Source organism: Paramormyrops kingsleyae, chromosome 3 (assembly GCF_048594095.1).
Source record: "Paramormyrops kingsleyae isolate MSU_618 chromosome 3, PKINGS_0.4, whole genome shotgun sequence".
In the NCBI taxonomy this organism is placed as follows: domain Eukaryota; kingdom Metazoa; phylum Chordata; class Actinopteri; order Osteoglossiformes; family Mormyridae; genus Paramormyrops; species Paramormyrops kingsleyae.
The window spans coordinates 24,065,549-24,085,560 of NC_132799.1; the positions used below are offsets into that span (position 1 = coordinate 24,065,549).

Here is a 20,012-nt window from a genome sequence, read left to right on the forward strand (position 1 = left end):
ACCCCTGGCTGCAGTCCTTCCAGGTGTTAAATCTGATTTTGTGCTGTTCCTATGTCTCTGTACGAAGCAGTGCTCATATTTACCTTATATTTACCTTATATTTACCTCGGGTCACAGTCTTATCGACTGACTAATCGAAATCCTTTCTGAAGAATGTAGCAAGAAACAAAATCACAAAGCATAAAATCTCACAGGGGAAATGTAGTTGTGCAAGTTGTGCAAGTTGTTGAACTGCTTATCAGCATCTTAGTACGCCGCATGTACACTGGGAGGCAGTAAACTGCCTGATTTGCAGTTAAATATTGTATATTTTATAAAATTGATCTTTAATGCTCATACATAGGCCATGGACATAAACAGCTTCCAAACCGCCCCTTTCTGAATCGGCTGTTCCACTAGCTAGCAGTGAATGCTCTACATTAGTTAATAAAAAACCATGGTAATGAAATGACGTTTCAACATATCATTCAAGAATATCTTTCATTTTGAGAAACTGAACCAAACAGAAAAGTAATCTTTTATTTTTCATACCTCCTGTCCTTTCCTGCTCTTCTTCTTGTGAGGCAGAGGAACTTTGCAACCGATGTGATTTTTTATTGGGTTGTTAATCGATGTGATTTCTCATGCTGACGTGATGGATGATGCTTGTCTCTGCGGCACACCCACTATCCACAGTCTGCAGGGAGGGTCCCGCAGGGGTCTGTGTGGCCATTCCCCGGTGGAGTCCCACAGTATGGCTGAAAATATCATGCAGGTTCTGGTGCACAGCGGGAGCCGCAACACCTTTGTGTTAAAAGTAAGTAAAATATGAAAATAACAGCTATCTCGGGGAGCAGCAGCAGCCAAACGCGGCAGCGTTCACTCAACCGGAAGTCTGACCCTTACAGTTATTGCTTCTTTAGGGAGAATGAAATGAAAATGAAATGTACAAATACAGGAAGACTGGAATGTTTTTTTTTTTCAGATATCCCATCATGCTGTCCTTTCACACACACAGTCCTCTCCCCTGTCATCTGCCATTACTGCCAGGCATGACAAAAGGAGAGGCAATCCACGTAGCAGCTACATCTAACCGTGGTTTATTAAACAAAACAAACAAAAAGGGTGAAGCAGGAAATAAAGGAACTGCAAGGGGCTCAAGGAAGATACAACAGAAACTAAGGCAGGGAGCAACACCGGGGCAACAATACCAAAGGCAGACAGGAACAATAACTAACAGGGAGAAACCATCATGACTACAGTCAATAAACACAATGCCACACAGGGATTCAGCCACAATGAACAACAAGGAACAGAACAAGAACGGGCACTAAATGGGCTGAGTATTCAGCCACTGTTCCCACCTCCACTTTTCTGGTTATTGGTTGGAGGTTAGCCAGAGGCTATTCTCAGATACTTATTATTTAATGTGCGTTAGCTTTGCACTTTACTGGTTTATCGTTTGTATTGGTATTTCAGTTACAGTTCCTTAATTTTAATTATTTTTTTACTTGTTGTTTCCTGTTTGATCTAGTTTTGTTCTTCCTTAGCATTTGGTCCCTTTTCCTTATCTGTCAATTGACCTCTTCTTTGCCTGTTAATTGCGACTACACCACTGTCTCCTTGTTTCCCTGGACCCTTGATGATCAGTTTTGTTATGGTTATCACCTGTCCCCTGTCTAGGCTTGTTAGTAATGTATTTAAGCCACACAGTGGCCCAGGGAGCAAGCAAACACACTAGAGGAGGGAACAGGATGGACAGTGACACCTGCTGGCCAAACAGGGAGAAAACGCAGGGACAGGGACTGACGGACACCGATCCTCACAGCTTGCTGGCATTTCTTCTTCCCCTTTTCTCCTGCTTCATGGCCCATTCTGTATAAATGATGTTGTAATGGATTTTCACGTTGTCTTGCTGAGTGTATAAAAATAAATTGAATTGAAGACACAAGATAAAAGCATAATTGTGTTTGTTAATGAAGGCATGTCTTAAGGCATGTTTGGTGAAGCACAGCATTTCAGATCCTAGGCTGCACCCAGGATGAGGCTGGGCTCCATTCCCCAAAAATGAAGTATGATATTTAGACAGAGGGACAGTCACTTATTAAGTCATTTCCATGTTCTGTTGCCTTAAACATTGGTGTTATCATTTTTGTTGGTGTCTTTTACGCACATTTCTGGCTTGTTTCACCAGGTAGGAGGAATCTATGATTTCTTTTTGAATGCAAAGTAGAGAAAACTTGGTCTTATGATCACTATCACAGGTATTGATTATGTTTCACAAAAAGGTAACATTTTAGACCTAGTTTTTCCCTTCATCTTTTGATTGATACATTTTAAGCTTAGCAGACTGATGCTGAAACTGGGTTATTGATGCCATTTATTTGTATAAGTGAGGACAGCAGATAAAAGCGTGATTTAAGAGGATCATTGTCCTTTATCTGTAAAATATGCACACTGAGCATTTCTGCTGGGCAGGAGCAGAAGAGGGGGGCAGGGAAGAGGGGGGCAGGGAAGAGGGGGGCAGGGAAGAGGGGGTGTCTGTAGCCTCTATAACATAAAGAGTGAGCAGGACCTCAGCCCATCTCCAGATGTAATGCATGTGCTGGCCACTACTCTCCACATTCTGTTGACCATCACATGGGCAAACCAGTCTGCAACTGTATGGCTTTGAATTTGGAGATCTCCATCCATCCTCTGGCACTTATCCAGCGCTCAGTTGCTGGGGCAGCAGTCTAAGCAGGGATGCCCAGACCACCCCTTCCTCAGCCACTTCCTCCAGCTCCCCCAGGGGAATACCAAGGCGTTCCCAGGGCAGCTGAGAGATACAATCTCTCCAGTGTGTCCTGGGTCTGCCCTGAGACCTCCTTGCATTTGGACATTCCCAATATACCTCTGCAGAGAGGCATCCAGGAGGCATCCTAGATAGATGCCCGAACATCCACAGTTGGCTCCTTTCAATGCAGAGGAGCAGCAGCTCTACTTTGAGCCCCTCCTGAATGTCTGAGCTCCTCCCCCCATCTCTAAAGCTGAGCACAGACTTCCTGCGGAGGAGACTCATTTCTGCCGCTTGTATCCACGATCTCATTCTTTCGGTCACTTCCCAAATCTCATGAGTATAGTAGGTGAGATTGACAAAAAGTGCATTGGATTAAAATCACATACCCAACCTTTAAGTTTTGATGAAACCGGACCAGCACACTGTAGGCTTGGCCAGCTTTTAACCACAGGGACTTCAGAGTCTGACTTTCTTCAGTCATCAGTGAGGCAACCTCGTTTTCTCCATATATGGTTCCAAGTGCTGCCATAGTGACACCACCCCAGATCAGGACTGTCACCCAACTTCCCTTCTCAAGCGGCATGATCCAGCCCTGCTCTTTGACCAGGAGGCCGACCTATCGGAGAACAGCCTAGCCATGCCTGATCACCCGGAATACGAGGCTGTGCTGAAGCATTTCCAAAAGGTGAAGGTACAGTCTGAGAAGGCCATTATGTTTGGGGAGGCCCCACTGGTTAGACCAGGTCTTTGGAAAGAGGTCTAGCACCCACTCCTGACAAGCCCACTGCCTAGGGAAGCTGCAAACTTGACCAGTCACCAGACCACGAGTGCAAAACTAGCCACCAAGGTCTCAGGAAGCTGCGTCTAAACTGAACAAGAGTAATTTTAGTGTGACTCTTTAATATGGAAGATTACACTTTCTATCAATGATCTTAGATTTGGGGATTTATTATTGATCAACTACTACTCATATAGATGACTTTCTTCTAGGATAGGTCATTACTAATTATCTTATTCTCTGTAAATGAGGCTATAGGTTAAGCAGCACTTCCTGTTAGAGAGCACTTCCTGCTAGGGAGCACTTCCTGTTAGAGAGCACTTCCTGCTAGGGAGCACTTCCTGTAATGGAGTGCTTTCTTTTAGGTAGTTCTTCCAAAGTCCAAATCACTGAAGCATGTGAAGGGTCATTGCAGAGTTTCATGCTGTTCCATTCTTCTCTATATCCTAGTTTATCATTCCTCGGCCTTGATGTCTGGCTAAGATGATCTGATACCTCCTAGGTGTGCAGGTTGTGAGCCCGGTGGACATGTGTCCGTGTGGATTTTCATTTTTATAAGTGGTTCAAGCACCATATGTGATTGGTTAAGAGTGTAGTATCATAGGTAGGGTATGAGGAGTGACGCGTATGTAAGTTTGGGGAAATTATGTTTCAGTGAAGACAGAGCCTCCTGTTGGGACTCTGTGCCGCTTCATATTTTAGTTTACTTGTTGCTTTGTCTTTTAATCATCTCAGTAAACTATCTGACAATACTAAACATCTGTGTGTGAATTCTTTGACAGCAAGTTACATGTCAGCAAAGCAGGAACTTGGCAGTGGCTTGCAGACTGTTCCGCCCCCAGTGCAGATATCTTAGAGGGGAAGAGGGAAACACAGGTCCTGGTGAGGTTATTAATCTGTTAATGGAGGAGCGGAGCACTAAGTCACCAGCTTTCTCTCACGATTAATGTAAGATCTCCCTCAAGGATAAATATGGGTCAGTGCCCCGGTCATAGCCCATAACTTCTGTAGGCGTGGTGTTGACTGAGGGCAGCTGGGCTGTCCCGGGGCTCACATTAACCAGAGAAGTACGCTGTTCACATCAAGCATATATTTTATTCATAAGGTCAAATCACAAGGCATTGTGAATAAGTCAGAAAGTCTTTATTGTAGAGATACAAGTTGGACACATACTGATGTTTTGGGTCAATACAGTTAGGAGTCTGCAGCTGAGGACCAGAGTCACGCGCTTAGGGATTATACCTGCGAGAGCTGGTGGCATCTACCAGGAGCAGAGGGGTTAGCAAGGACTGGCCATTTCAAGATGGGAACATTCTTGGGACCTTTCTTGCACTGAAATGACGGCAGGAGCAATAAATACACAGGGATACAAAGCAAAAGGACACATTTTTGAATAACATACCAGAGCGGGATGCAATAGGCCTTCCTATCATATGAAAGATATCTGTACAAAGGTTCAGCTTTAAATAGGTTTGTTTCTACACAGCTATACATGAGTCATCTGCTAGGCTGCGCAGATGCTAAAGTCAGGACATTCATGGCTACAGGAGCATCTACTGGAGATCACACAGGGTGAGGTGTGGCTTGCGGTCTGATTAGCACAAGGCAGCCACTCCGGCAGCCTGTCGACACGAGGCAGCCCCTCCGGTGGCCTGTCAACACGAGGCAGCCCCTCCGGTGGCCTGTCGGCATGAGGCAGCCCCTCCGGTGGCCTGTCGGCATGTGCTAAATGCAGTGCTAAATGCAGGTTAATCGCCTCTGCAGTGCAAATCAGCACATTCTATACAGCTTTAGCATTATCCCAGCCAACAGCAGACACAGCCAGTGAATCTAAATGCTGCCGATCCTTGGGTCAGGATTCAGGCAGCATCCGCTTCTGCTAATGGCGGCATGAACCTGATGCAAAACGGATGAAAACAAGACCGGGAGAAAGAACTGCAGGCTGCTGGTGGTTCCCACCTCCGTCGCAGCTTATCTATGGATGTTGACAGTACTAAGTGGGATAGTGGACTCTGATGATTTTGTCTGCCACAGTGCACATTTTTAACCCTCACCTTAAATAAATTGTTTGTTTTTTTTTATTTAGCAATATCACAATTTGAGTTAGTGTATGTTACTACACTGACAGGAAACGGGTGTCTTTTGTTCTTACAGGGTCACTCTGGGACTGGATTTGTGCATTTGCTCAGCTAGACAGAAGGCAGAGGAACAGGTCCAGGATGAGCACAGTCACAGAAGAACAATCAAAAGCAAGACACAACAGAATGTGACAGGGCAAGTTTGTCCCCAACCAATTTTCTTTAGGAAAAACCCACAAAAGACCATAAAGAATTAAAAGGCACATTATCTCTGTCATATTGTCTTATATTAAAGATGTATCATTGGCATATGGAGATAAATGACTTGGTTATCTTGGAATGGTGTGTTTTGGTGCAGTGTCCCTCTGTGAATCTCGCCTAATTCTGTTCCACTGACCTCAGATATACACACTGAGCAATATCCAAAAAACCAGTGTACACCATATTTTTAAAATAGTACACATTTTTACCTTTATCACAAGTCCGCAAGCGTATTTGACATGGCTAGCTACAACCACATAACAAAAATGCCTGAATGAACTCAATTCAAACGTGTCCATAGAATCGAAATGCTGGAGCAGAAGGCATGACGACAAGCTTTCAGGAAGCTGGCCGCTTTCCTCTCAGGCAGGTTTGCAGTAAGCATTCAAAGCATGGCTAAGGCCCAGTCCTCCTGAAGCAGGAGATGATAGATGATGCTGAACAGCCATTATGGCTTCCAGGACTGGGAATTCTGCAGTACATATTTAATTTGGAAAACTCCATTAACCAAAACAGCATCCTTAAGAAGTACATAACATGCAGTTTTGTTTTCACTTCTTCCTGACAACATGCTCCTTCAGCCATACTTGTCTCTAAGCCGTTGCACTGACTCCTCCCCATCCTCTACTGTCTGTACCCACTTGTCCTATTCAGGGTTGCAGGGGGTCTGGAGCCAATCATGGAGGCTACAGGCACAAGGCAGGAACAACCCAGTCTGGGCTGCCAGTCCCTCACACAAGCACACCTATGGGTGATTTGATAACTCCAACTAAGCATGTTTTCGGATGGTACATGCAAACTCCACGTGCCACCATGCCACCCCTGTTGTTGCCTTTCTTTAGCTTTTATTCTTTTACTTGACCAAAGTATGGATTTGGGCAGTTAGTCGCCTCACGGTTACAGGCGTCAATAAGGTAAAAGAGCAGCACGGCTCACCTTCAGAAGGGTTCCGTCTCATCTCCTTCACAAAGAAACAGCTATCAAAAGCTGATATCCCACAATCCCTGGCAACAATCCGCAGAAAAAAAGGAAGTCTGATCTTTGGGATCAGAGAATGCCCTGTGTCTGGGAGAAGGAGCCAAGCCGGCACGCCCCACATCAATGCAGAGCCAGACTAGCAAAACAAATTCTTCCTGGTAAACAAGGCTGCTTATATTACATTACTTGAATAACTAATGAAAATACGAGATGTCGATGCTTCAGGCATACCAGTGACAGAACTGTCTGCACCCGCTACAGTGTAATAGCTCAATAGTACGGACGCCAAAGTGGCTAAGGGTCGGACTTGTGATCAGAAGCAAGTTCTGCAGGGGAGAGACTCTATGGGCAAGAAGCTAAGTTGAATCGCTCCAGCAAAATACTCAGCTGTACATGTTTCCTAAATAACATTTTTTAAGTATAAAATACGCTCTGGAGCCCGCTCTGCTCACACTGCTGTTCCGGAAGCATTCAGGACTTCTGCTCCAGTGGAGCCAGCTGGAGAAGCGCCCTCTTCTGGCAGCAGCGCCTCACTGCTGCTGCACGCACCTACACTGTTGCGGTTTCTGGGCCCTCGAGCGGTCGGGACAGACACTCACATCCGGGACAGCCGTGGCGTACAGCAGCTAGGTTCTGACTGATGGCCCATTCGCACCCAGGCCTGTGCTCCCTGCGGACTCACAATCTGCATCGACTTTGCAAGATGAAAATACCCTAACAACTGTGTGTGAGCCTGGGATGCACACTGCTTTCATTATTTAAGGACTCATCTAATTCTGCTCTCTTTTATACATTTATTTACACTAAGTTCTTATATGTAACTTTTGGCTTTCCAGGTTTTGTGGTGTAATTCCCGGAGAATGCATATCTGCTGCATAAACTCTCTAGCTCAACAAAAGTCTGTTTCAGTAGAAATAAAACCCACATTTCTTTGACATTTACCTAATTTATATTTACACACAGCTCATTCCAACCCCAGAATCTATACAACAGAGTATGTTGATAACAATGACAGCATTTCCTGTGTGTATGTCTATCCTGTGTGTATGTCTATCCTGTGTGTATGTCTATCCTGTGTGTATGTCTATCCTGTGTGTATGCATTACAGTTGAAGTCATGCACCGAGGTCAGGCATTCTTTGTACTTTTTCACATGGGAGAAAATTAGATTTGTTTTCCAAAATGCATTCCTTGGCTGCTCAGTGTCAAATACCATATAGTAGAAAAAATTAACAAAAACTCCCCAAAGCTGTGCTCGCCATTTAGGACTCCTGCGCTTCTGCTCTGAGAAAAAGATATTTTACATCAGAGGATGGGCACTGAGCGCCCCCTTGTGGAACATATGAAGAACATACATAATTGGTGAGCAGGCTGAAAAGCGGGTGTCCCCTACTCCAGGTAGATGTCTTCTGTGGGACAAGCGTACTGCAGGTGTTCCTGGGAGTACTCCTGGAAGGCTTGTCTGAAACGAGAGCCAGCGAGTTTTTACTGAAGGTAACCATGAGGAGCTGAGAAAACCCTGTGTGCTTCTCTGGGCCTCCCAGGCAGAGCCCGGAGCCTTCTGACGCTCTTCTCCACCCCGACCTTTAGTATTAACCTTCATTACTCTACATTACTGGGCACCAAAGGGCTGAATGATCTTGATTTGTGTGGGAAATTAAAAAGGGGTCTCCCGAAATAACTGAAGCCCCAATTGCCGCCGGCTATAATTAACTGAGGAAAGACGGCCGCGTTATTAGTGCCTCCAAACGAAGCGAGACGCTCGGAGAGTGGGGGCTGGGGAGGTGCGAAGGGAAACCTACCCTACGGCCTCGGCCACCTTCCGCATGGACTCCTGGGACACGAAGACGTGGCAGGCAAAGCGCTTCAGCACAGGGTGCTTTGTGATAAAGCCGAAGTAGCTGGTGGAGGAAGACGCAGAGGAAAAGAGGAACTCACATAACTCAACTGAACGTTATTAGCGAAATGCTACACAACTAAGCCTGAATGAGACATTGTCCACATTCAGTTTCGGCATCCGCAGGCCAATTCCTAATCGGAATCAGAAGCAGGGCCCGTGGACACCAGCCTCGAAGTGGCCTTACAGACACAGACATACCAGTCAGCCTCGGACTGGCCTTACAGACACAGACATACCAGTCAGCCTCGGACTGGCCTTACAGACACAGACATACCAGTCAGCGTCGGACTGGTCTTACAGACACAGACATACCAGTCAGCCTCGAAGTGGTCTTACAGGCACAGACATTCCAGTCAGCCTCGGACTGGCCGTACAGACACAGACATACCAGTCAGCGTCGGACTGGTCTTACAGACACAGACATACCAGTCAGCCTCGGACTGGCCTTACAGACACAGACATACCAGTCAGCCTCGAAGTGGCCTTACAGGCACAGACATTCCAGTCAGCGTCGGACTGGTCTTACAGACACAGACATACCAGTCAGCGTCGGACTGGTCTTACAGACACAGACATACCAGTCAGCCTCGGACTGGCCTTACAGACACAGACATACCAGTCAGCCTCGAAGTGGCCTTACAGGCACAGACATTCCAGTCAGCCTCGGACTGGCCTTACAGACACAGACATACCAGTCAGCGTCGGACTGGTCTTACAGACACAGACATTCCAGTCAGCCTCGGACTGGTCTTACAGACACAGACATACTGTACCAGTCAGCCTCGGACTGGCCTTACAGACACAGACATACCACTCAGCCTCGGACTGGCCTTACAGACACAGACATTCCAGTCAGCCTCGGACTGGCCTTACAGACACAGACATACCAGTCAGCCTCGGACTGGCCTTACAGACACAGACATACCAGTCAGCCTCGGACTGGCCTTACAGACACAGACATTCCAGTCAGCCTCGGACTGGCCTTACAGACACAGACATACCAGTCAGCCTCGGACTGGCCTTACAGACACAGACATACCAGTCAGCGTCGGACTGGTCTTACAGACACAGACATACCAGTCAGCCTCGGACTGGCCTTACAGACACAGACATTCCAGTCAGCCTCGGACTGGCCTTACAGAAACAGACATACCAGTCAACCTCGGACTGGCCTTACAGACACATACATACCAGTTGTTCTTGGGGTGGCAGCCACAAAAGGAGATGTTCTTCATTTGGAAGGAGTGACTGCACCTGTCAAACTGCACAGACAGGCAGACGTGTGAGACATGCGCAGCCGCGGGTCCGTGCGTGTGCAGCGAGCGCATGCGGCAGTTGCCGGCAGCTCACCTCGTCCAGCAGGCTGTAGTCGTCCTCCAGACTCATCACCAGCTTAATGCCCTGCAGGCTGACCTCCAGGTCGCAGAGCGCGGGGGGGCGGAGGTGCACTGTCTGCCGGCGCGTGGTAGCGATCTACACCGGGTCGGGGGAGGGGGGGCACAACAGGACTTGCTTGTGTTTAATAGCTCAGCCGATGAAAGCTATGCTGGATGAACCCCAAGGCGGCACAGTCGAACATTTGGTGATACTTTACATTAACTGCACCTTCATGATGCATTCATAGAATGTTCATAAGCAGCATGTAAGTGCCTTAAAGTGTCAATGAACAGCACATGACAGCTTCCATATATACTATATGGACAAAAGTACTGGGACACCGGTAGTAATTACAGGAGTTGCCCACAAAAGCCACACCCACTGCTGACATACTGGTGTATAATTAAGCACTCAGCCCAGCAAGCTGCAGCATCAATGGCATCAGAATGGGGGGGGGGGGTCATACAGGAGACCTTAGCCAGCCCAGCACCATCATTGGACACCATTGGACACCTTTCCAGCAAGTCGGATCCCCACACTGCTGTCCTGCTAGAGCTTTCCTGGTCGACCGCAAGTGATGTGACTGTGAAGTGGAAACATCTGGGAGCGAGTTCAGCTGCGAGCTGGGGGCCACACAAGCTCACAGACAGGGACCTGATCGCCCAGCATGGATACCCAACCTGAATGGCAGCAGATCCCACCAGCATGTTCCAGGACATAATGGAAAGCCCTCCCAGAGGAGTACAGGCTGTTGTAGCAGCTAAGGGTCACTCAGCTTCATATTAATACCCTTTGATTTAGAGTCAGATGTTGGACAGGCTGGTGTCCCAAACCTTTTCTCCATTTAGTGCACATTAATAGCAAACATTATTATCATATTGTGTAATTGCATGTTTGTTATATTTTCATTCAAAGTATTATGAATGCAACGCTTTAAGACATGTTAAGGGATACTTCAGGCTTCTCTATAAATGCATTATGAAGGTGCAGTTAATGTAAAGCTTCACCAAACATTTAACCTGAAATAAACAAGTCTACTGTGTCCTTCATGTGCCGGCGGGACTGAGGGACCGGCTAACCCCTAGCGTGTGCGGCAGAGCGTGTCACATGACACCAGCATCCGGTCACGCTTCCACATTCTGGGAGCAGATGGGCTGATTGCCGTGGTCGCTGTGACACTCTGACGCAAAGCCAGTCCCACAGAAGGGAGGTGCGTTTTTGAACAGAGGGGGCGGTTGCCGTACCTTCTGCATGGCTGCGCACAGAATCCCGTTGCCTTGGTGATAGGGCACCTCCACTGATCCAAGGAACTGCACGCAGAAGGTCTCCACCCAGGCCGTGTTCCTCTTCAGCCCTAAGGAGCCACAGTTAGCCGGCCATGCTGTTACAAACAGGCACGTTTACACTCATCTCGCTTCGTCTCAGCGCACAGACAGTCCTTCGGGAAAAGGCTAAAGGACCTGCTTCTTTAAAAGGTCTTACCCAGCATCTCCCTCACGTGGCCCACGACCTGATGAGCGTAGTAGGCAGGGAAGACCCCCCTCTCGCCTGTACGCATGTTGTAGCCCCTGTACCAGTGGTCATCCTCTTCTTCCTCCACAAACAAGGGATCGTCTATGTCCAGCTCAAGCTCGTCCGCGTGCCTGGGGATGAACCTGAGGGGGTATGGTGTGTCCTCAAAGAGGTACAGCTCTGTGTGGGTGCCAGCGTGTGACACGACGCTCTGAAGGGTTAGCTTGTCCGTCCTTCACCGGTGGCCTGGCCTTAAACACAAACTAGACTTCCCTAAGAGACACTGCCCTCGTTCTGCCACACCACATCCCTCCTTCGCATGACGATGCAGAGGCCACTCAGAGCAGAGCTGGAATAATGAGATTAGACCAGCTTCAAAGTCCGTCACGGCTCCGATCAGGACCCTCACAGCAATCCAATCATTCCTCATGCCTGAAGGCATCAAAGCAGGCCACCCATGATACATTTTGTTGTAGTTGTTGCATCACACTCATAAGTGCTGGACCATCCAGACCCATTTCACTCAATTCCAACTTATTTTAACTCCTAGGTGTCCGGCTGCTTGTTTCCTGACGTTTGTTCCCTAAAAGTCGTACGAACTGAGATTGAGGCTGGGTGGAGACTCACCTGAAGACAGCCCGGTGTGTCTGCTCCCTTTCCTTTCCGTTGATGGTGCAGGAGAAGACGGCAAAGGACTCGGTACCTGTGCAGTAAGGGAAAGCATCCTGTTGCCCAGCAGACAGAACATTACCATAGCTCATCTTCTTGTCTTGTCATTGTTTTGGGAAGCAGTTTTACAGAGTAAAGATGGGCTATTTTTGAAGCCACATACTATACTACTAGTATATACTGATTTAGACCTAAAAGTAGTATGTCGTATGCAGTATGTGAAAAATATGACATTTGCAGTACGCCAATGAGACATCATACTGATTTTGAAAATATCACCAGTATGCACAAGACCAGTCTACCTTGCCTACTGCATCCCACAATGCAACGCGGCAATCTTTTAAAAGGAGGGCAAAGTACAACAAACCGACGTCAGACTTCTACATAGATCAGCAAGCTAGCTAATGTTAGCTGCTAACATTTCCCCCTGTCACACTTCCTATATGCGAGGCACAGATTATTTAGCTGCCAGGGACATGACAGACGGGACATGGGTGCTAGGATTTAACCCCAAATAGTGCCCTCTAATCACAGCCTGCAAGAAGATGCTACTGTCATTTTGATTCATTTATCTCGGCCTAATTATGTGCTACTGTATAACCTACTTATCATTCATTATTTATTTATTAAAATACACTCAGAATAAAGGGTACAGCTCTGGTACAGTTTTGTTCCCTAAGGTACAAACAACATTAATGTAACCCCAACGGTACAAAAATGTTCCTCAGCATCAGGCAATTTTTGTTCCTTAAAAAACAGCTGAAGTCCTGAGCTAAGCTATGTCAGCAAAATAGCATCTTGGCCTAGGTGCAACTGTTCCTATGCCAATGGCAATAGGATTATGTATAGTGTCTCATTGTGGGACATTTATTAATCAAAGTAATGGAGATAGAATCCAAACTTCATCAGCTTAGTGCAGAAATGTTTGTGTTGAAGCTCTAATAAGAAGAACACAAGCCATCAGAGTTCAAAGCGATTCTTATTATTCTGATTGCACTTCTTTGTCTATGATGTGATGGTATCAATCATCCGACTTGGCAGAGCACAGTGTTTTAAGTTTTTTTCCTATTTATTGGTGCATGTATTAGTGCCAAAACCTAATAAAATCTACGTTTGGATGAATGTAAATGCATTACCTGCACTGAAGCATAGGTTCTGTATATAACTATACATAACTATATATGTCGTCATCTTTTGTGGGTATGTGTTTTTCCTACTGCATAGCTCATGATAGAGACTACAAGTCAAAGTGACAGGCAATTAAAGCCTGGGTCTACCAGAAGATAACGTGGTCTGTCAGTAGGTCTGAAAACCTGGGTGATGTAAAGCAAAGTGCCGAGAGTCAGTGTGATTGGAATATTTAAGCAAAGTTTAAGGAAATTGTACTTTTTAGCTGGTTTCTATACTTACTGCTGGATCGTGAGGTGTTGTTGACAAAGACATTGAGGAACTTCTTGGAGAATGGCAGATCCTCCTCTGGGGAGGAGTCCTCAGAGGTGCCGCAGAGCTCTGGATCTCCACTGACGGGGCAGTCATCCTCACAGAGTGTGGAGAGGTCGGAGTCATCACTCAAGACGGACGTGCATCTCCGCAGGCTCACCAGCTCCAATGTGGCTGTCTCGTCAACCACCAGCGTGTACTTCATTGTGTCATAGGCCAGCGATTCGTCCAACAGCCTTGCTCTCGGAGCATCCATTGGTGACGGAGCCTCCCCCTCGCTCTTGCCGACAGGGCGGGGGCTGTTCAGGTAGGCTTGGCCATATGGGGACCACTGGAGTGACTCCTGCAGGGAGTCATCATCTTTCGCAGTGGAGTAGGTCAGGCTGAAGCAATGATTAGTCTGAGCAGTGGAGATGTCCAGAGACAGAATGTCCTTAAACTCTGTCAAGAGTGAGCCTGTGTCCTCCTGCTCTTTCTGCTGCCCATCACACAGACCATCCACACACGTGCTCAGATACAAGGTTGCAAACTCTTTTGTCTCCACTTGCTCACTTTTGGAAGATGATTCTGCTTCCTTCTGATTTTTCACAGATCTTGGAACAGCTGCGGAAGCCTTAGAAGGAAACTGGTCTGAATCCACCATTTCTGATCCTTGACTAGATGTCCTGTTGATTTGATCCATGAAGATGGGGGTGATTGTGTCATTAGCTGGGTTACTCAGGTACAGAGACACTCCCGAGCTGTAGCTTCCCACTTGGCTTACACTGTATTCAGAGGCCACCTCCTTGTCATCTTCTGCACGGTGCTCCTCTATATCCATCCCTATGTGTAAACTTGGGCTTTTCTTTGTTTCCATAGAGCTCTTTACCAGCTTGTCACCATTTGATTTCATTTCTTGTTGCAGACTGTCTAAAGGCTCATTAAAAGCATTTGTCTCCAGGCCTGACATGGGAGATGCGTCAGAGATGGAGGAAGAACTTGTGAAGCACTCCTCTGGGCAACTGATAGGGTAAGAACCCTCAGAAATCATTTTGTTGACAAGGTTACTAAGGAGCCAGGGGGAATCCGAATTCTCACTAATATCAGCCTCTGACTCTGATTCAGAGTCACACTCATTGTCATCTACAGCAGGCATAAGTTTGGATGCTACAGGTAGGTAGAAGGACCTCTTAATGCTATCTAAGCAGTGATCTGGCTCAATTTCCAGGACCAGGTGCCTGGAGGGACTCTTCTCGCTCTGGTCTGCAGCTGGTTCCATTTTGTCTGCCTGAATGGCATGTGCACCATCAGCACCTTCCATGTCCATCAGCAGCTGGTCCTCAACAAGATTCCTCAAGTTCCCTGACTCAGAGCTTGGCGAGGCTTCTTTGATAGCTTCAGGCTGCCCCAGGAGAAGGGATGCCTTGATACCCACAAGTCCACCTTCTTGCTCCAGCTCTGCCTCCAGGTCCTGGTCAGAAGTTAGTGAACTGGCCTCCTCGATGGAGTTAGTAAGATGCGACGAGCGACCACTGCTGCTCTCGCTGGTCAGGTCCAGTTCTGTCTCAGAGATGGAGGAGATCATGTGGTTGACCAGAGGTCCCCCATAATGGAAGGCGGCCTCCAGCTCACCATCAACATCTGACTCTGATCCTGGGGAGCTGAGGTTATCGCTGTTGTGGCCCGATGGAGCATATCGCTTGCAGCCTTTGCTATTCATGTCGGCAATGCCCGGGTCTGACGATGGAGAGTTGGTGTCACTGGAGCCAGTGGATGGGTGGCTTTGAGGGTCCAGACCCTGTTCATATGGTACTACTGGTAGGTCTCCATCAGATGGGATGGAGGAAGAGTCATAACTGGAGAAAGATGCTGGTTCACAAGGCTCAATAGGAGGGAACTCTACGTAAGATGAAGCTTCTGTCTCTTTATAGCCATCATAGCCTTCTTTGTTTGTAAAGTCTACCTCAAAATCTTTGTCTAGCTCTTCGTCAGACAGGGGAGTTCCAGCCTGGCTGTAAGCCAATGCCGTGGAGGAGAGGCACCTGCTGGTGACGTCTAAAGTGATGTCGTTCTCTAGATCGGGGTCCATGGCTAACTCACTGGTGACCGTGTACGTGACATTAGCCTGTCTAGTGTGACTTAGTGACCTTTCGGCACAGTCACTGCTCAGGTCCTGCTCAGCTCCAGCATCAGAGCACTGAGACAGGTCATCAGCGCTGACCTCCTCTTCAGCATCGGAGCTGCTGGACATTTTATGTTGACCAAATGACCCTGTTGGAGAAAGACAGTGTTTAGGGGACATCCGGCTGTTAGGGAAAGGGGAATACAGTGGAGATAGCGCAGATGCTAGAATGCTCATGTTGTGATATTCCATGGGCGGGTCAGGTGTTATTTTACCGTATTCTGGCCTTTCCCGTCTGTTGCCCTCATAGTCGTACAGGAGGGGCTTGAGGGGCGACCGTGTAAGCCCAGTTTCCACACACTGATTTGGGGGTGTACCTTTGCTTTGGGACCCCACACCAGGCACGGCTGCACACTGGCCCTGGACATGGGTGCCGTCCTCATGGCATGAATGATTTGGGGACAAACATCCTACGGTAATTAGAGGAAGACCGTGTCTCGTTGAGGCACTTCGGAAACCAGAGCAAAACATTGTAAATACAAACAGTCGTTCAATTAACTGCACTAGAAAGATCACCCCCCACCCCCGCCATGTGACAGAGTGGCATGAGATCCATCATTCTGAACCTAAGATGACACCTAGGGCAGAGGCAAAAAGGACTCATTAGAGTCATCTTCAGAGTACAGCATCAAAAAGATGATGCAATGCAAACTTCAGACTGAAAGACTAAGATAGACCAATACACTAAATGCAGACTAAACATGGATTAAAAAGAGACTAAAAGCAGAGCAAAGGCAGATGTTTTTATCCCAATGTCAATGCATATACAAGTTGTGTAAGTTCTGCACTAATTTTTTTGACCAGCATGCTTGCTACTCACCGTGGGAGGCAGGTCTGCCCAGGGATTCCTGCCAGCTCGCCTTGCGTGGAGAGACACCGCAGTTGTTGTTCAAGGAATCCTGAGGAGAGACGGCGGAGTCAGCATCACTAGCAGCAATTGCTGAATGAGTCAGCTCTCCAGCTGAGGGGGGGACTGGACCAGGGCGGGGGGCACAAGGGCACCAGCAGACACAGAGCAATACACACCTGAGTGACAGTAGAGAATAGGTTCAGGGTGGTGGGCCGGCTCTTCTGCAGTATGCCTGCAGTTGGAGAACCTGGTGTGGAGGCCGAAGGAGAGGGAGGAGCCTCAAGGTCCTCCTCCTCTTCATCATCCTCATCCTCGTCATTGCCTTCATCATCATCGTCATCATCATCGTCAATCATTTCAAACTCCTGAAAGTCATCCTGGAATGAGCAGATTGGATGGGAAAGGCTGTTCTTCTCCAGAATCAGACAGTCCTGCAGGAGACACAGAGGAAGATGGTGAGAAGGAGACACTGAGAGGCACACAGCAGAAAATGAGAGGGACCAGCAGCACATTCAACATATAACCATTTGGAGAGTAGCTAATTCGCCAGGCTCCAGGTCTTTCCTCTTTGGTATCAGAATCAGGTTTATTGGCTAAGTATGTTCACACACAAAGGGAATTTAACTTATCTCCAGTTGTCAATAAATGCAAGAGAAGCCTGCAGACTGACGACCACATTTCAGAAGCAGCACAGAGAACTGCTGGAAGAGGTGCACAAACACATCCCCCCTGAAGAGTCTCAGGGTCCCTTGATGAGGTTTTTAGCTATTAGTTGGATGGGAGACCAACTAGGAAAGCTGGGTTTCTGCTGGAAGAGGTGTTGGTGTAGCTAACAGGTTAGATCATCCTGTGGTCTGTGTGGGTCCCAGTGCCCCAGTGCAGTGACATTGTGCTGTAAAAATGGTGCCGTCCTTCAGATGAGACATATAACCGAGGTCCTGACTCTCTGAGGTCATGAAGGATCCCTGGGCACCTTTCAAAAGAGTAGGGGGGAGGTCCCCGTTTCCTGGCTAAAATTGCCCACTGTGGCCCCATCAGATCTGGCCTCCTAATCATCCCCTGTATCTAACTGGTGAATTCTCTCCTGCCCCTTCCCCACCTTAGCTACTGTGTGGTGAGTGTACTGGTGCAGAATGGCTGCTGTCACATCATCCAGGTGGGGGCTACACAGTGGTGGTGAGTGAAGCGGCTCCCCATTGGGTGACTTGAAAAGCAGGAGGGCAGGCTTGGTGTAGAGCAGGGAGAGCATATATCAGAGCCTGAAACGGGACAGGAAAGGCGCTCGCGTGGCTGTGGGAACACAGGGCGGCGTGAGAGCCACACGAGGGCAGTGAAGTAATGAACGTAAGGAGAGCTTTCCGCAGTGCAGCGAGACGACGTCTGATGTCCCGGCTCTAATGTCACCGGTGATTCTGCAACGCTGACGAGGCTGGCGTGAGAGCAGGGCGGTACCACTGCTGACTGCTTTATGTAGAGTGCCCTTACAGGGAGCCATCCTGCTATGCCCTCCCCATGGAGAGTGAGGCTTCACCCCCCAGAAACAGCCTCGTCACCCACACCTGACCCTGTCACCGGTACGTTATACCACTCCCACTTGCTGTGACCAATGCTGTAACACAGGTTAGAGTGACATTAATCACCAACCTACCCTTTTGTAGTTACATTTACATATATTTAGCAGGTGACATACAATTGGGGTCAGCCAGTTCCAGCAGCAATTGGAGGTTAAGTGCTTTACTCAAGTGCCTAACGGGGAAATTACTCTGACAACCGTGGGATTTAAACCAGCGACCCTCCAATCACAGGCACAGCATCCGAACCCACACACCGGCCCTTTTATAATGCATTGATCCAGGAAACAGGAGGGACACAGAAGGGTGCAACTTCACTCTCGCCATTGTTAAATGACTGGTGACCTTCTCCTGCTAAATCGGCAGCGGAGGTAAGCTGCCGACTCCTGGATTCAACCCAACTTTCGGTCAGCGCCCAAAAATAGCTGTTTGATCGATATCACATGTGACTCTCCGAGTCACTCCTGGTTTCCTGCTCGTCTGGCCCATCAGCCGCACCTCTAGGGGAGTCCCACCCTGCTGCCGTAACCGCTGCAGCACCACACAGCGGTGAGGCGGAGCTGATATCGGCGAAGAGTGAAAGGAGACACCCACTGAGGTTATTCTCAGGCTGTGTCCTGATACGTCACTCTGTCCCGGAGACAGCCATCACCACAGGCCATCAGCAAATCGCCGGTGATGAAGTAAACCACCTGTAAAGGTGCTTGACTTAGATCCATACTTGCTAAGCTATGATCTTACCGTTTTCGTGCCAACGTCCCATCTCATATCCTGCACTGACATAAGCACCATGGGTCACTAGTCCTTCGAGAATTATAATTAAACGCAGATTTGAACTGAAAGAAATTCCCTTTGATCTTACCGGCCTCAACCTTAAAGACTTCAGAATGATGAAAAACCCAAACAGATCAAATAAGACATTAACTTTGCTGTCTCCGGGGATGGGTTACTCTGGCCCTGCCATCACATCTGCCTTTCTGTGTCCCTCTAACCCCTAAAGTGACTTCAATTTGCTGAGCAACTACATCAGAGAGATGCTGTAAAAAGACCTATTTCAGAACCAGCTGCGTTTAAGGGGTTCTGTGGGGTCGCCTTTGGTGGGCGAGGATAATGAACAGAACCGGGGAATCGGCTTAGCGTGCGCTGGTTCCGTTAAGAGGATTCTGATTTTATTCTTTTAATGTGTTCTTTTGTTCTGATTGTAGCTTTTCAAAATCCATTACAATGAACGTGTGAGAGGCATCTTCAGGCAGAGCTTGAAGATGGTGTATGATCCACTCCGTGGGCCTCCTGTCCCTGAGTGGGAGGGAAGCTTACTGGGAGCCCTGGTTATGTAAGATTCTGTAGCACGATGCCGCTTGCCGTAGTCTAGGCTCCCCCGTTTACACCACTCTGCTCCTACAAACAGACTGCAAAGCGCCTTCCTGAACCAGAATGATCTTCCTGCAACATCAGCTGGTCAAGCCCACGGGTTCTCCTGTGTTTGGGTGACCAGCAGAGGCCACGTTAACAGCCCAGGAAGTGGTGCAGTGCAGTGGGAACGAGCTGCCAGCTGGTTTGCTGACGTAGGTCCATGAGGCAGCTGACCTCACCCCAACAGACCAGAGCCTGTCCTGCTTGACCACCAGGTGACCCAACCTCTCTGCTCTAAGGAACATAAAGTGGAGAGCTGGTCATTAA

At 48.0% G+C, this 20,012-nt stretch overlaps 1 protein-coding gene across 5 annotated transcripts in view; it reads right to left on the reverse strand.

Moving 5' to 3' along the window:
- Positions 1-4,657: 4,657 nt before the first annotated feature.
- LOC111846144 (C-Jun-amino-terminal kinase-interacting protein 2) overlaps positions 4,658-20,012 on the reverse strand; it is a 29,949-nt gene continuing 14,594 nt past the window's right edge. For 3 of the 5 annotated variants that reach the window (XM_072709907.1, XM_023816070.2, XM_023816068.2), the window contains 11 exons: positions 16,938-17,192; positions 16,732-16,810; positions 16,127-16,321; positions 13,721-16,000; positions 12,269-12,344; positions 11,612-11,784; positions 11,374-11,483; positions 10,103-10,225; positions 9,944-10,014; positions 8,655-8,753; positions 4,658-8,314 (listed from right to left, as the gene is read on the reverse strand). In XM_072709907.1, the coding sequence (XP_072566008.1) occupies positions 8,242-8,314; positions 8,655-8,753; positions 9,944-10,014; positions 10,103-10,225; positions 11,374-11,483; positions 11,612-11,784; positions 12,269-12,344; positions 13,721-16,000; positions 16,127-16,321; positions 16,732-16,810; positions 16,938-17,117 (3,459 nt within the window). In that variant the 5' untranslated portion in view covers positions 17,118-17,192 and the 3' untranslated portion in view covers positions 4,658-8,241. Of the gene's footprint in view, positions 8,315-8,654; positions 8,754-9,943; positions 10,015-10,102; positions 10,226-11,373; positions 11,484-11,611; positions 11,785-12,268; positions 12,345-13,720; positions 16,322-16,731; positions 16,811-16,937; positions 17,193-20,012 lie in introns of all 5 variants that reach the window. The other 2 variants (XM_023816069.2, XM_072709906.1) reach the window with 2 other exon arrangements.